This window comes from Malania oleifera, chromosome 10, assembly GCF_029873635.1.
Source record: "Malania oleifera isolate guangnan ecotype guangnan chromosome 10, ASM2987363v1, whole genome shotgun sequence".
NCBI classification, from domain to species: domain Eukaryota; kingdom Viridiplantae; phylum Streptophyta; class Magnoliopsida; order Santalales; family Ximeniaceae; genus Malania; species Malania oleifera.
In genome coordinates this window covers 18,064,231-18,081,866 of record NC_080426.1, presented here as the reverse complement: position 1 = coordinate 18,081,866, position 17,636 = coordinate 18,064,231, and the positions used below count along the sequence as shown (strand labels likewise).

The following is a 17,636-nucleotide window of genomic DNA, read 5'->3' as shown; positions in this document are numbered from 1 at the left end:
CAGCCTTTATGGGTCATCAGTCATGCTGTTATTAACGTGCTAATTCTGTGGAATCCGATGTTTGGGATAAATTGAGACTTTATGCCATTACACTGGTTGAAAATATTCAATTCAAACTCATCTATGACCCTCTTGTATGACTTGAGTTGAAACTAAGCTGATGGTGCCCAAACAGCTTGGACCTTCTGGGGGATGGTGTGCTTGGGTTTTCCTCCCTGTGGAAGAAAATGCGTGTTGACGAAGCATTTTGAAAATGATGAATGGAGTTGGCAATGATTTGGTCATCCGATGTTTGGGATAAATTGAGACTTTATGCCATTACACTGGTTGAAAATATTCAATGCAAACTCATCTATGACCCTCTTGGATGACTTGAGTTGAAACTAAGCTGATGGTGCCCAAACAGCTTGGACCTTCTGGGGGATGGTGTGCTTGGGTTTTCCTCCCTGTGGAAGAAAATGTGTGTTGACGAAGCATTTTGAAAATGATGAATGGAGTTGGCAATGATTTGGGCGACTGACTTGGTCTTCAAATGTCTAGGATTTTCAGAATGCAGTGGAATTTGATTCCCAAATCCATTCCTCATTCAAACAGAAGAATTTTTTTTGAGAGTAAATTCCACTAAATCTCTATGCCAGGGAGGGGCATTGGGGCCTTCTTGACAAACACTGCTTCCAACACATGGCGGACCTTGACTCAAATCATTCATCTTTCTTCTCAGAATGATGAAACGAAGTAAAGGGTGCTTGAAGGTCATCAGGGTAAAGACTTTGAAGGGAAGAAAAAGAAAATTCTTCTCTAGAAGCATGATTTCAAAGCCAGAATTGGAGTAAATCAACCCTACATATTCCCTACAAAGAACTTTCACAGTAGGCTTGGTTGATGTCTATTAAAAATTAAGCCGTGTCGCACTACCGAACTGGATTGTCAAACTTTATTGTCAAAAAGAGTTAGTGCGTATTCTAAGTTATGTGTCGACATCGTAAATAATGGGTATAAAAGATGGTACTAAAGCATTTTGGGAATGATTCATGGTATATAGACAGATTACAGCAACAATTTTAATTTCTTCGAACAATTCAGATGGTTTGAATTATTCGTTCGGTGACAAAATTCTTAAAACAATCTTAAAATAACCAAAATATATATATATATATACAAAAAGTTATGTTTATGCAGACCCCATGTCCTGTCTTTCAAGTTTGGCATGGTATTCTTTGGGCTTTGCCTGGTTTTTGTTCACAGGAGGCGAGGGCTTTTATTTGGTCAGGATGCACCTAACATATTTCTTTAGGGCATCTTCCCCAACCCACTTTGGCCCAAAAAGAAAATAAAAAAAATAAAATAAAACCAAACAACACAAGTGTTTTTTTTTAATAAAAAAAATTAATTCCTAATATAAATCGATCGTCTCATTATGAAAATTAAGAATTGTAAATGGAAGTGCCTTCTGTATCTGATAAATGCCATCTAAATACAGATCATTTGCATTTATGGACTCCACCTCCTTTTACCTTTTTTTATAAAGAAAAAAACCCATGTGAGTACCCCGCAAATATATGCTTATAAATGCATATGCTCTGTAAATTTGACTATAAATGCAAGCATGTTTGGCAAGAACTTTATTATGTATTAGGTGGTCTGGCGCCCAATGTCATCATTTTTAAATACTTATATAATAGTTTAATTGGTGGATCATTGTTGGGTACACAGTAATTAAGCCATTCTGCTTCATCTCCCTGCTTCTGAATTAATCCCACTTATTTTCCTTAATTGAAGTTTAATAAACGTACTACATTATATATAAATTCCATAGAATTTGTCTCTTCCCACATTGTTAGATTCTATTTTTAAAGATGAATAATAAGAATATATGTTTTTTCCCGCCTTTTTATGCTATGGGTGCTTATATAAAAAGAGGAATGCTCGGTCATTGACTTTAAAAATAGACTTTTTTTCCAGTTAAATTATAAGATTCAAGGTATCGAGAAATGAAAGTGATTTAATAAGTAAATGTAATTCTAAATAGAAGCGGGTTTGTAGATTTACAAACATCTTTTACTATTAAATTGACTTTTACATTAACATGGGTTAACATTTAATTAACTCAGGCTTGTGATAATTAGACTAAGGAGAGGCTTAATGAGGGTTTTGAGGTTCACTAAACTTGAACTATAAAAAGGAAGATAACCTAAGATTGGATCTCTAATTTTTCCAAGAAAATCTCAAATTATAATTATTTATTGAAGTGAAAATGTTCCGAGAGATATTTAATTAATGAGGGTTTACGTGTTGTACATGACTACTACTTTTTTTTATATTTTGATAACCAAATTTATGCAAGGAAGAATTTTCTTCATAATAAATGAAGAAAAAAGTGTCAATCTTGTTATGGGTTCATGCATGTTTATAATTTGTGACCTACTAATAAATATGTATTCAAAGCTTTGATTCCTATCTTAATTTATATATATTTCGTGGGGGGGAAAGGAAAAATCATTTCATAAGTGTGGTAAGGACAAAATATACCAAACTTTAACATATATAATTAAATTCTCGGAAAAAAAGCTTAATATGGTAATGTATAAATGCTACATGCAATCTCGTTCTTTTGATTATAAAATATACATTTGACGTACAAAAAAATTTTGATAAATATTTTCTCATTAAAAAAATAAGTTACATTAACAAATAAGTAAGCTATTTAAAGTTTCAACAAATCATACTATCGGCAACTAATTAAAAATTAAATATGTCGTGCACCACTTGTTTCTAAACCACATCATTAATCATTGTGATATCTGACTTTTTACATAAAAAGAACGTAAAATACGAGATAGATACCGCATGACACAAACATGGAAACCTTAAATTAAGAATTTTGTTTTCAAATCCAAGAAAAGTACTTTGAAAAATCAAGATGAATCATACTTATATTTGACTTGATTCATATCTACCTAGATAGCTACTTGATCATTGTGACCATGATGGTGCTTCCATAATACTCCACAAAATCAGTTATAGTGTTCAAATACATTGCAAAATACAAGGAATGTGATTGAATGAATTTCTGTCGGCTCGCACATTGACATAGCTCTCAAGAGCTAGTTAGGTTTGATGTTGGGTTGAATATTTTCTAATTTTTTAATTAAAAAAAATACAAAAGTTGCTTGAATTTGATTAATTCTAGCATTAGTTGACACACAGATGCAAATTTGTAACATGATTTAGTTAAGTGGGTTAATCAGGGCTATGGGATCGGGAGCGAGCTCAATTCAGTTACTAAAAATAATGAAATTTTTAATCCTTGTACTGTAGTTATATTCACAAAACGCATTTAATATTTAATAGTTCTTAAATTGTCAACAAAAAAAAATTGTACCATGGTGTAAATTAATCAACAAAAAAATATTTATATATCTAATATGACCTGGAACCTAAGGTTTGATTTTTTTAATATCATTTATTATTATTATTATTGTTACATCATCAGAATTAGGGTGTATTTTCATGAATGCGCGGGAAATAAAGATGCGGAACCTCATAGAGCCCTATAGTATTTATTTTAAAAAATAATAAATTAATTAAGAATGAGGAAACCTTTATAAGCTTGATCTTATGCCATCCGTAATTGCCCAAATAGGAGAATATAGAATTAGAATGTTATTAATTAAATATGGCTTTTCGGTTGGACCTTCCTGAGGCAGACCTATCACCTGATCCATTCATATATTATATCAATGTAATAGCAGTGGAGAAGGCAAAAAATATTTTTATGATTACAAAAAATCCAAATAATTTCAGCAATATAATTAAGACAGGTCAGAGCAGGTGGAGATGGAGCTGGAAGACGCCACGTGTGGTGTTGGTGTTGGGCTAGCGAGCAGAAATAGATCCCCCACCCTTCTTAATTATTAATGACTTCTACACTCTGAACCATTTTGGTTTCAGGGATATGGTTGGATGAATCATTCGGATCCTCTTTTAAAGTATTGCCAAATCAGTGATTGATATGATCGGCATAAATCAGATATTAATTTTCTTGTGGAGTACTGAAAAATTAATGCTTCATGCAATGGCCGATTTAGGATTTGACGTCAGATTTGTGTTTTTCAAAATTTACTTATTTACTTTATAGAGTTGAAGCTTTAATTCATAATTATTTGTTTATAATTATAAACTGTTACAACATTACGTTATACATCACAAGTTTTCATGCCTAGGAATTGTTCCATAATAAATTTTTTTGGGGTGCTTTTAATAAAATTTCTCCCAACATAAGTCTTCAATCGATCTGGCCTCCAACGAGCTTTCCGATCTCGATCACCTAAAAAAGATGAAAATGCATGTGACTTAGAAGACTCGGGGTGTACTACGGGGGATTTCTCCGATGCCTAAGTAAGCGAGTGCTTTAAAGAGGTTGTAAACAATGCTGAAATTGGGTTAGAATGAGATACCTTAGTCTCTTCGTAATACCCCTTTTATACTGGTCAGGTTCGACCCTGTTAGATCTATCATTTATAGTATTTGACATAGATCACTCTGATCATTATAACGCGGACATTGATCACTTCGGTCAATATATGGCCGGCATCAATGGCTCTAGTCGAACGATTGACTTTGTAGGTGATTTCCCCCATTAATACTAAGCACATGTCTTATCTTTAGGGTAGGTGATACATTTGGGGTATATCAATATATATATCAATTAGCTCCCCCATGGGCATGGCGCGGTGGAAAAGCATCAGCATGTAAAAAGGAACATCGGAGGTTCAATTCCAAATAGATACACTCACAGAACCAGCGGTACCTGTGGATGGTCAGAGTTTATTCTGTGAGCTAGCAGGGACCGTGGATAGTGAAAGTTCGCTCTGTGAGCCAGCGGTGATTGTTGATGGTAAAGGAGATGTATCTTAGGGGTCGGGTTGACCGAACATTCAACTGATGCACTGAAATCGTGTCCGCATCCGAACTTTATCCTGATCAGCGAGACCTGAAGGCGGAGGACGCTAATCAATAGGTTTGGTGCCACACGTGGGGGTCCGAAGAGCTCGTTGGTAGCTAAAGTTCCTATGTAATAAATAAATAAATAAATATATATATATATATATATATATATCAATTAAGGCGGACTACAAAATTAGATTGTAATAGAAACAAAAATTTTAAAATATTTTATAAAATTTTTAAAATATATTGATAGGAATTTAGGAATCTAATCTTGTCTATTTGTATTAGCTTCAAATAAAAACATTGAATAAAGTTGAATTAGTTCTCAAATCTTATTTACTTGGATCCAAAACCCTTTATCGAGTATTTGGAACTATTCATATAGAAGTGCTTTTCAAAAAATATTGAATTATAAGTGTTGAAATTTATAGGTAGTGTTTGGTTGTATTTTTAATTAGTATTTATATATTACTTTCATTATACAATGTGGTATGATTGTTTTTAAATATATATTAATATTTTTATTTAAAAATTAATTAATTATTATTTAAAATTAAAACTTAAATATTCCCTATAAAATAAAATAATTTAAGATTATTATTTTTAATTAATAGTAATCTTGTAATCAATGTATATTTAAAAAATATTATTACCATATTATTTTATGATAAAAAAATACTATAAATTAAATAAAAAATTCAACTTATTTAATGTTAATTTAAATTAATAAATACCTCGTCTTCAATCTAAAATTGAATTATAATAACTAATATGTCATAATGTATAGTAAAATAATGTATAATTATTTTTAGATATATTTTATAATTTCATTATTGACATTGAAATATTTTTATATTAATAAAAAAATATAACATTATTTTTTTATTTATGTCTATTTATAACATATGATTATCACATTAATTTATGTTAAAAATAATATTAATAATTAAACTAAAATTTCTATTTAATATTAATTTAAATTTATAGATGGTTCTTTTTATTCATTCGAAAATTTAATTATGTTTTATTAATAACTAATATGTTATATATACAATAAAATAATATATGATTAAATATATATGAATATAAAATTGTGTTAGATCCATATTATTATTATTATTATTATACATCCATATATATATATATATATATATATTTATATATACATCCAATTGAATTAATTGGTTAATTTATCATGGTTACACAAAAAAAAAAAAATAATAAATCAAAATTACATTCCAAACATAAAAAAATAAAAATTAAAGAGTCATTATGCTCCTAATTAAGACAAGTCAAATATAACCCAACTTACCCCCAGGGTGTGGTTCAGGTGGTAGTGCGGGCTGCAAGAATGCCTTTCACAAGGTCAGGTGTTCATACCCTCTCAGGTTCGTTTCCGTCCCTAAACTCCTGAATTTACTCTCCCTTTGGAATTGTGGAGTTAATTTCAAGGGACGCAAAATTAGTTACGTGAATCATAAAATGGACATGTGGATATTCAGTGCGTATTCCAAAAAATATATATATATATATAATCCAACTCCACCCAAAACCTCCACGTGGCCAAACTAGATCATTTTTTTCGTCCAAATGAACTGATTAAGATTTGGTAATTTTTTTTAAGACACGCACGCACAATCATCAATAATTTATTTATTTGTTTATTTATTTTGTTTTCTTCTCAAATTCTCAAATCCCTTCCACTGCACGCATCCCCAACCAGTTTCTGTTTTTCCACCGCTCTCTATATAAACCCCAAACCCTCTCCTGAAATCTTCGTTCTTTCTCCTAGCTTCTCGTCTTCAATTCTTCATACCCATGTCCATGGATCTCCAGTTGCAACTTGAACTCCCCACTCGCCGGCCGCCGCTGATTCGGGTCCGCATGCCGGATTCCTCCGACACCACAGGCGACGCCGGCTGCCCTGTTGATAACAACCGTCGATCTGCAGATTCCGACGCAACCGGCGACAACGGCTGCGTAATTGAAAGCAATCTCCAAACTGCAGAGGATTCTGACGAGTCGTCGTGCCGAACGCCGACTTCCGAGGAACACAAAATTCCGGCGATCCTGAGCTGCCCGCCGGCGCCTCGGAAGCAGAAGGCGGTGCTCTCGTGCAAGAGGAGAATGTCGTGGGAGCCGGAATTCCGTCAGATCGTGCCAGCAGAAGAGCTGGAGGATTTCTTCCGATCGAGCTTCGAGGCTGTCGCCGGCGCTAAGAGACGGTGTACCTGTATTTGAATTCGGCGGTATTTAATTTGCTTGTCCGCGCTTCAATCTCCTCCAATTTGATTTTTTTTATACGAATATAGCATTTAAATTAAGACTCCTCAACTGAGGTTGGCGAATTAATCAGAAGTGTATGTCATCTTCGTATCCCCAATTTGATTCGGATACGGGTGAATTACGATGTCCAGAATTCTGGACGATTTGAATCTGTAGCATAAGTATACAATTCATATATATCAATAGATTCTAACTGGTGTTGAAGGTGAAATTTGATTAAACTGATTGTTGCAGTATGTTGAATTTTGATTTATGCACTGTTTTAAGTTCCCGTCAACGATTTGTATGGCGGATCTCGATTGATTTGGTTTGTGGATCCGAAGGATCGGAGGAGAGGTGGAGGAGAATATGAATATGGTTAGATGAGGTCGGTCGGTTCAGAATAGGAGTTCAAATTGTTGAGTTGGTGATTGTATACTGTATTATATTTTATATATAATATATAATTAAGATTGAATTCTTCTTAATAGCAAGATCTATGGATTGATAATTCTTATTAATGGTGAGATGGGTTGATTTGTAATGGGAGGAGATGACTTTGTCTTTTTTGATAATTCCAAAAATGAACTTGGAAGAAAGTCATGTATACTTTCGATAAATTTACGCTAATTCACATGCATATATTGATTTGTTTGTTTGTTTGTTCTTGTTTTCTTATTTTCCAAATGTTAATTTGGGAATTAGGCACAAATAGCAGCAGTAAAGCTTTGAGGATGACGGGTGAGCTGATCCATACAAACAAAAGTATGTATGAACAAAATTATAAACATGCTAATTCACCTGCAACCGATCCAACCCACCTCAATTCAGGAGTCGTAATTAAATATTATTTTTTGTATAAAAAATTGCCAGATCGTGCCGCCATAAGAGCGAGACAAGCTCTTACAATCAACTTTCAAGGTCGTTGCCGGTGCTAGGAAGCAGGGTGCCCGTAATTAAATACGGCAGTGCTCGCTTCTCCTTCTTCAAACTCCCCCAGTTTAGTTTTTTACAAAAATAATATTTAATTAAGACTCCTCCATGAAGGCAGCTGCTTGATCCGGTTGGATGTGAAATTTTCATATATATATTTCTAACCTGGGAACTTCAACCACTTGACATATGGTGCGGTACCAAATTTAGCGGTGAAAGTCGCCTGCCGTTAACGCACCCGTGATAATTCACCGGGGTCACAAACAGCTCTTCATTATGGCCATTGAAGTGATTGCCTCAAAATTTTTTTTATTATTATAATAATATTAACATTATTTATAACTATTAGCTACTATGTCAATACTTAGTACCCCTGCACACAATATATATATAGAATATAAACCCGCGCATGGCCTCTCTCTCTGTCTCCAGGCCCTGGGATTTAATTTCTATAGTGCAGTTAAAATTACTTGATGTACTTAGAAAAATTAATTTTAAATAAAAATAAAAATTAAACAAAATATTAAGGGTTCCTAATTAAATCATTCGCCTAGGGTCCCATATTGGGAAGAGCCACTCCTGATCGGAATAAACTCTTAAGGAGAAATCAAACTCGTGACCTTGGGGTCACCAACATTACAATTCGTCTTTATCAGGTATTGAGCTAAATGTACTATATTAATTGATTAAATAATGCATAAATGTTTTTTTTTTTTTAACTAAAAGAAGGCGACGTCTCCAATTATTTATTGATATACTCTCACTTTTGGCGGAAAAATATCATGGTTACAAGACAAACATTGAGAGATTATAAATAAAAAATATTAAAGGTCTCCAAAAAATAACATCAACAACTAATCAAAACAGGACTATGAATCGAAACAAAGGTAAATAAGAAACAAATCTAAGCAGGCATATCAAAGAAAAAATAAAAAAAATAAACGAAAATTTAAACCAACCAAACAAAAATGAATAGGATGAACTAATGACGAAAGGAAGTGAGACACATATCCATTCAAATGATACCTTTCAGAAAACGTGATAAAAGATGTTGTTTTTCGTAAATGAAATTATTTCTCATTTCTCCTTCTCTAGCGAGAAAATCAGCCGCATTATTGCTTTTCCTATACTAATGCATAAATATTTTGAGTATTTGAATACATTTTTAGTTCTTAAATTTTAATATTTAATATCTGAAAAATAAAAAACAAAAGCAAAAAAACAAAAAACAATATATGCATACGAATTTAGGTAAACTTATATTATGTCATAACATAATGGAAAGTATGCATGATTTTCTTCAGAGTTACATTTAGAATTATTGGAAGAAAAAAAAAGTCCAATCATCCCACTACAAATCAATCCATCTCATCATCAATAAGAATTTTCAATCCATATTCTTCTACATTTGTATTGTAGATGGTATTTAATATTATTAATTAATTAATATGATTTAGAAAATATATTAAATAATTAAAATTAGATTTTCAAGCATAGACAGATTAAATTGGTGCAACATGACATCAATTGCATGTTTTGATTGATCATATGTCAAATTAATTAGATATATATGGAGAGAGATGGACGCATAAAGATGATATTAGGTTTGCATCGAGAAGAGATAATTTGCATATATAAATTAGGTGTTACATGCATTCTTTAATATAATTTAATTTTCTTTTCTTTTCCATTTATCAACATGCCCGCCCACATGGTTTTTAAAATGGGTACTAAATATTTATTGCATACAGATGTTTTTTTCTTCTTTATTTCAAAAAAAGAATAAATCATTAATCGGCATCTATGGCTTTTGAATGCACCTATGTTTTTTTTCCCAAATGTTCTCCCATGACTTTGGCTTTCCATCTAGTATTATAAGGATATAGAAAGACTGTCTTATTCTACTCAATGTTGGAATCCCAAATTTTTGTTCTATCACCTTGGCACACTGTTTTTTTAAGCAACTGAAACATCATAAAGAACTCATTGACTATGACTATACATGAAATGCATGAATATAATGCAATTTAAAATAACTATTTTGCCAGAATTCTTAGAAAAACCTCATCACCTGATGAAAATTATTGATGCGAATGCGCAGCGGAAAAACCTCGAAAAATCGAATCAATTCAAAACAAGTAATTCAAGCACTCAACGATGAATATATAGAACAAGCAATCACTCACAATGAGAATAATAGAAAGCAAACGGAATCAAAGACACAAGAATTTACATGATTTGGCAATTTGTCTACATCCACGAGAGCAAGCAACTAGATTTTCACTATCTCATGTGAAGCTTACATCAAGAGTTACAAAATATAGTTTAAATACTAACCCTATGCGTATAGAAGACTTAGACTATAATTAAAACACTTTTGTAGCAATCCCTGAAGAAAAATCCTCTGAAATCTCTTAATCTACTGATCACCAATTTAAAAATTTGTGACTTGTGCTGAACGAAACTTGTTAGACCAAATAGTTAAAGGTCTTTCATTCCTACTATGTCTTGATGTTATCAACCCATTAGCTGCTCTCAAGGTCACTAACGTTTCTCTAAGATATGTTTCAAGTATACAGAATGACATCTGAACCAACAAGCAGTCAAAACAACTCATGTCATGACCAGAAGCACAAGTCTCTTAAAGCATTCATGAACAATACAACAAATGTACAAAAGTCATCTGAAAAAAAGAGTGTGTAAAATAAGAGAGATTTTATCTTGTAAATATCTTGTACTTAAAGTGAAACTCAATACAAAGAGCAAGAAAAGGGGCATATCACACACACACACAACAAAATACTAGTTAAACCATTTTTTAAGTATATAAAGAAACTCTTAAAATGGACAAGAACCTTCTTAGAAAATTAAAACGACAAAAATTTTAAAAGGAGGATCTCGTCGACGAACACAGGGTTTCGTCGACGAGCTTAGTGCAAACTTCGTCGACAAACACAGGGTTCTCGTCGACGAAAAGATACCGAGGGCATCTGAATTCAGAACCACAACTCGTCAACGAACACAGGTTGTCGTCGACGAAAATATACCGAGGGTCATCTGAATTCAGAACCAGTAACTCGTCGACGAACACAGGGCTTCGTCGACGAAACTGCTAAAGAGATCGTCAACGAACTTCGGGCGGCAGCGAACATTAAATGCTGCGAACGGCTATTTTTGAATCTTGTCTTACATTCATAAATGCCCAACGGCTCTCCAGCGTTGCCCTCATCCATTCAATGTATAAATAGGAGTAAAAGGCATTTTACTACATACTTTGAGAAATCATATTTAAAGAAGAACATTTATTGGTTTCGTCATCTCTAGGGTTTACTCAAAAACTCACTTCCCCTCTTCTTGCTACTCTTAGTATTGCATTCACTCAATTGACAGAGGATCTTGAGTAAGGAGTTTATTGTTTTAACTACCTCAAAGGAGTATTCAAGCTTACACTTAATCATCATTTACATTGTTGTAAACAAAGGCTCTTTGTGGGCTGTTTTTGGGTGTCTCTAAGTGAGCATCTTGTTAAAGCTCTTTGTGAGCTGGTGTGTATTGGCTTCTCCGCCCGAAGGAGGATTTTAGTGGATTTTGGGAATCCTTGAGTTGGTCTTAAGGTGTGGACGTAGGCGGGGTGCCGAACCACGTAAATATCAATATGTTAAGCTTTTCCTCCCTCTTATCTCATTCATATTGTTATTGTGATTTGCTACATTTCCTTTTACTCAACAATTTTATGCACTTGCTCCTGGTAAGATTTTTGTGTTTGTAGAAAGTAATCTCATCACCGAAGAAAGTCTATTCACCCCCCCTCTAGACATACTACCAGGCCAACAAAACCGTCGATGGTTTAATACCAAGAGCTGATTCCTCTATAGACTGAAACCGTCGACGGTTATCTCCCAAGATTGAAACTTGTAGCTAGCTTCCTTGTTCTTCACATCACTATGCTTCCTTGGCGCATGTGTTCAACTAAAAAATTAACCCAACTCTTGATATACCATTCCCAATTTAAAACTCGGGTTGTTTTCCCCAACTTGTAGGCAAATTTATTTCCTCAGATGACTCCTAAGAATTGTTCTATCTGCTGAGCATTCCGCTTCTGACAAATCTTTTTTCAACAAAGAATTCTTTCATACAGCCCTACCTTTCCCTACAACCATATCATTCCTGTTGAGGCAAGATTTAGCAACAAAACCTCATATGAAGAGTGGGAACTTCTTAAGGGCATAATGATTGGAGATTTGGGAGAATTAATTCGCTTAATGACCCAACTTGACCAGATCGCCCCTCAATTCTTTCCTCAATGACCTCAATTCTCTCAATTCAACTACGTTTCTGATGACCTTGATAGACTCCAAAATATTGTTGATGTGATGACCTGCTAAATTAAATGAGGTTTTTTTTTTTTTACTATAACATTTAGAATGCTCTGATACCACATTGTAACAACCTCCTTATAAAATTATACATTCTTCGTTATTTTAAATTTAAACAATTTCCTACACATCGGAAAGCAAATACCATAAAACACAACCTTATATATATATACAATACCAGAGTGTCTAAATATTCCACAAATATTACATATTTGTCTGTACTCTCAAGAACTACTCTTACTAATACCAGAGCTAACAAAATTGAACCCCAAAAAACTCACCCTCAAAAAGGACAGACTGACAGCTCCTCTATCTGCGAGCTTGCTCCGCTCGCCCAACTGGCTCACCTGAAAAATAATTCAACACTGGGATGAGCCAAAACTAAGTAACACGAAACATGTTATTACTAGTGTGTGGCTACTGAGATGTGGATCTGTAAAAATTAATCTGAGTTAAGAGTAGTACAAATAACTAAAACTGAAAATGCTGGTACTACATAACATATTATAAAACCTTTAACTACATAATTTAACATGTCAAATTGTATGGAATTACTTTTCATAATAATACTACTATTTCGAAAAATCTAATAATACTATAATATCTGAGAATATTTCCCTGAATGGCTGTATGTCATGATTTAATCCCTCATGACAGGGTTGTGCGGCCCGAAGGTTGGATCTATCCTGACTGACCAACCAGGGTAAACCACTCTACTCCTCGGTCAAATCGGCCCTCCTCAACCCATATCTGATGGGGAGCCTGTCCACAACTAGGCACGGTTGACCTCATACCATTTACTATTTGTGTTAAGTGGTTGCACTTTGAACTAAATATCTGTATATCTGTAGCTACGGTACCGTGCTCTACTGTCTAATCCATTAGGGTCTGATACTATATAATACGTTTCTATATACAACTAACTGTTTTACCATGATTCTGTAATAACTGTATAAACCATGATGCTGTAATAATCCGTAACTATATCAACTGTATTTTTCTGAGATAACTGTAAATCTACCTGTTATGGTGCTGTAAAACTATAAAATCATGATATTCAGAAAGATATTGTAAACACATTTCACTGTTTGTATATTCTGTAAAACATATTCCTGAAAATACTGTATAAACATTTTTCTATACCGTATTCATACTCTCATGCCACACAATAATTTAAAACACTTTAACCTCAATAATAAATTGCATAAATTTCTGTTCTGAATAATAATCTGGTAAAAATATAAACTTCATACTGAAATCACACTAGGTTTTCCTAGCATAGCATGTTTCCCTTACCAAACTGTCGAAAAGCCCCTATCGTATACTGGTCCTACACCCGCATGGCTTCCTATTCCATACCTTGAAAACCACATTTTCCAAAACAGAATATCAATATTTCTTGGGCTACATCATTTCCTACAACTGTCATAAGGTCAAAAACTGAATAAAAGACCTTACCCTAATTCTGGGGAGAAATTCGACTTAATCCCATCGATGATCCACCCTAGCAGACTTGAAGAGAACTCCTCTAAGAGTGTTGTGGTGGCCTCAGATCGTCAATCCGGTGACTGACGGAGCCGAAATAGAAGAAAGTTGGAAGGAGAACCGTAGGAGAGAGAAAGAGGGAAACGCGGCGCTGAATTTCTGCGTTTAACCGAGGTTTTGCACTATTTATACTACGATATTCGTCGACGAGTTACGTCACCTCATCGACGAGTCTCGTAGAAAGTTCATCAACAAACCTACCCCCTTGTCGACGAATTTCAAACTTCCCAATAATCCTCTCTCGGTATCTTCTCATCGACGAGATCCTGAAGAACCCTCATCGACAAAACCCCTGTGTTCGTCGACGAGTGCTTGGAAAATTTCTGGGGTTATTATATCCAAAATGCAATGTCGTCGACGAAGTCTTCTGCCTCCTTTTGTTCCTGTTTTCATTTCCCTCTCTCTTTATTATTTAAATAACATTATTCTTTGGGTCGTTACAGTTGAAACCTCTATTTTTTCTTTATTGTATACCGCTAGGAAGCTGTCCCTGAAGTGATTTGGCTTTTCCAGAATCTTGGCAAAGTAACACGTATGCCTAAAATAGATGCAAAGTATGGGGAACCACACAAAGGAATTCAAAAAAACACAACCAAAGATTGGACAATGTCATATGAAGAAGGATGAAGCTTCTGTCCCAACCCCAGGTGGATTTATTACTTACAGGTTTCTTTGAGACTCTATCATAAGGGAGGAAGTTAGAGTTAAATATGTGTGGTTCAAGCTCTACTCTCTATCAATAATAGGTTCCCAACATGTCCCCTATCCTTACCCAATGGATTTGGAAAAAGTTCAAACAGAGCGGAGTGGTTCACGCCCCCCCCCCAAAGACCTTGTCTCATGAGAGTTAACAGTACTACATGCACCCCTATATACTCCTAAAAGGCAAAGCCCTGGTAAGAGGCTCGGGAAAATGTGTGTGATCACATAAATTTTAAAATTTTGTCCCTTTAACCCCCACATATCATTAAACCCTGCACATGATCATCCATTTATTTCAAATATACAAGTTAAACATACAAGAATTATATATACAAGCAAAATATTCACAAGTACACTACAATTTATATTTACAAACAAAACATCATGGAGCAATCAAAAGACCATTAAATTCATATTTGGGACAATCCATAACTAACTAATGGCTCAACTCTCTAAGTCTTCAGTGGAGTCGTCAAGCTGTTGCAATGTCTTAGATATATAGGTCCGGAATGGCGAGGGATAATAATATTGAAAATTGAATGGAGTCATCTCTAACTTTGTAGTGACCCGAAGAAAAATAGCATTTTAATAATAAGAGGGAGAGAAAATAGATACAGAAACAGAAGGATGCATTTTGGAGATAATATTAAATAATAATAATTTCAAGGAAATTGCTCAGTTTCGTCAACGAACACAGGGTCTCGTCGACGAAGGTCTTCAGAATTTCGTCGACGAACACAGGGCTTTGTCGACGAGAAAATATCGAGAGGCGGTTTGGGCTGCTCTGAATTCCGTCAACGAACATAGGGCCTCGTTGACAAATTTTGTGAAGGGCTCGTCGACAAACACAGGGTCTCATCGACGAACCTGACCCTATAAATATGGAGAAAACCAAGATTTTGTCATTCTCTCGCCACTCTCTCTCTCTCTCTCTCTCTCTCTCTCTCTCTCTCTCTCTCTCTCTCTCTCTCTCCTACAACTCCCTCTCCTTTCTCTCTTCATTTTCGGCCCCACCGATGGCCGAATCAACAATCTGAAGCTACCACGACACTCCTGGCGAAATTCTCTGCGAATCTGCTGGAGCGGATCGTCGGGAAATCAGAGTTGGAAATCATCCCAAATTCAGGGTAAGCCCTTTTAGCCACTTTTTGGCCTCATGGCAGTTATAGGAAATAATGTAGGTAGGAAAATACTGATGTTTAGTTCTGAAAAATATTGGTTTCATGGTATTTTGTAGGAGGCCCTGCGGGTGTTAGGCTTGTATTCCTTATGGGCTTTTTAGAGATAAGGTAAGGGAAATATGCTATACTAGAAAAGTTCTGAATATTATGTAGTTTATTTATTTACGAAAATTATGTATTTTAGTATGGTGTGGCTTATGATTATGTATATAGTACGGGGATATGTTTATGAATTTAGTTTTATGATTTTATGAATTTCAGTATTATGGTTATACGAACTTCAGTATCATGATTTTATGGATTTCAGTACCATGATTTTACGATATTTCAGTACCATGATCTATGAATTTCAGTACCATGATAACATGAATTCCAGTATTACGAATATGCAGTTCCATGTTATGATTATTCAGATTTCAGTACGTTATGCAGTATCATGGTTATTTCAATACTTCAGAATCATGGTAAATCAAATAGACATATATAGAAATATATTATACGATATCAGACCCTGTTGGTCTTGCAGCTACAAAGCACGGTACCATTGCTACAGATACTACGTTACTTTATGAGTGCAACCACCTATTCAGATATACGTGGTACGGTCGACCACCTAGGCCCTAGAAGAGGTTAGGCTCCCCATCCAGATATGGGTTGAGGAGGGCAGGTCGACTGACGGAGTTCTGTGATTTATTCCTGGTTGGCCAGCTAGGGTAAATCCCGCCTACGGGCCACACAATCTCGTCATGAGGGGCATGTCATGACACAGATAGCCACAGGGAACAATTTCAGTTATTATTATTTACGTATTGATTTACAGAAACAGGGATCCTACTATATACACTAGAAGTATTTTGAATTATAACCATTATACTGATACGTTAAGCAATAAGGAAAAGGGGTGGTGTGCTTTATTACTTTTACTGTACCTTGGTACTCAATTATTCATGTTTATATGAAACAAATTTCATGATATATAGTAGTTCATTTGCCACACACTAGTAATAGCATATTTCTTCTTACTGAGCGTTGACTCATCCCAGTGTTGAAACATTTTTCAGGTGATCCAGGTAGGCGAGCAGACTAGGCTCGCAAGTAGAGGGGCGTCTGTAGTGCCCTGTCAGCAAAGTGAGTATAGAGTCGGATTTTTTTGTATTAACCTTAGCTAGTTGAGGGTATTTTTAGGGAAGAGATGTATTTATATTTTGGGGAAACAGTGATATGCACATAACTTTGGTATTATATTGTATGGATATGTTTATTATGATTTACGTTTCTTGCTGCTTAGGTTAATGACGTAGATGGTATCTGAGTCTATATATATAAAAAAAAAATCATGATAATTAAGCAGGTCGTTACAAACTTGTTATTTTTCTTAGGTGTGGTTAGAACACCTAATTACTACTCCTTGATTGGTCTCTAGACTAATCTTAGCCCAAGGAACCAGTAGTCTTTGTATGCTTTGCTAGAGTAAGGATTGAGAGTACAGTTATGCGAGGGGAAGGTATCAACACCCCCTACACACCCGTTTTATGAATGGTACCTAATTAGTCATGAATTATTCCTAAATAGAAGCTAATGGTCTTTAATTAACCCCTTTGAAATAAACAACTAAATAAATAAACAAACAAATAAACAAAATAAATAAATAAAATAAGTAAATAAATAAAATTTTAAAGAAAAA

The 17,636-nt window shown here is 34.4% G+C and overlaps 1 protein-coding gene across 1 annotated transcript; it reads left to right on the top strand.

The window, feature by feature from the left end:
• Positions 1-6,658: 6,658 nt before the first annotated feature.
• Positions 6,659-7,447, top strand: LOC131166296 (cyclin-dependent protein kinase inhibitor SMR1-like). Its single transcript, XM_058124708.1, has one exon. It carries the CDS (start codon positions 6,769-6,771, stop codon positions 7,189-7,191), a length of 423 nt encoding a protein of 140 aa, XP_057980691.1. The 5' UTR covers positions 6,659-6,768; the 3' UTR covers positions 7,192-7,447.
• The last annotated feature ends 10,189 nt before the right edge of the window (positions 7,448-17,636 follow it).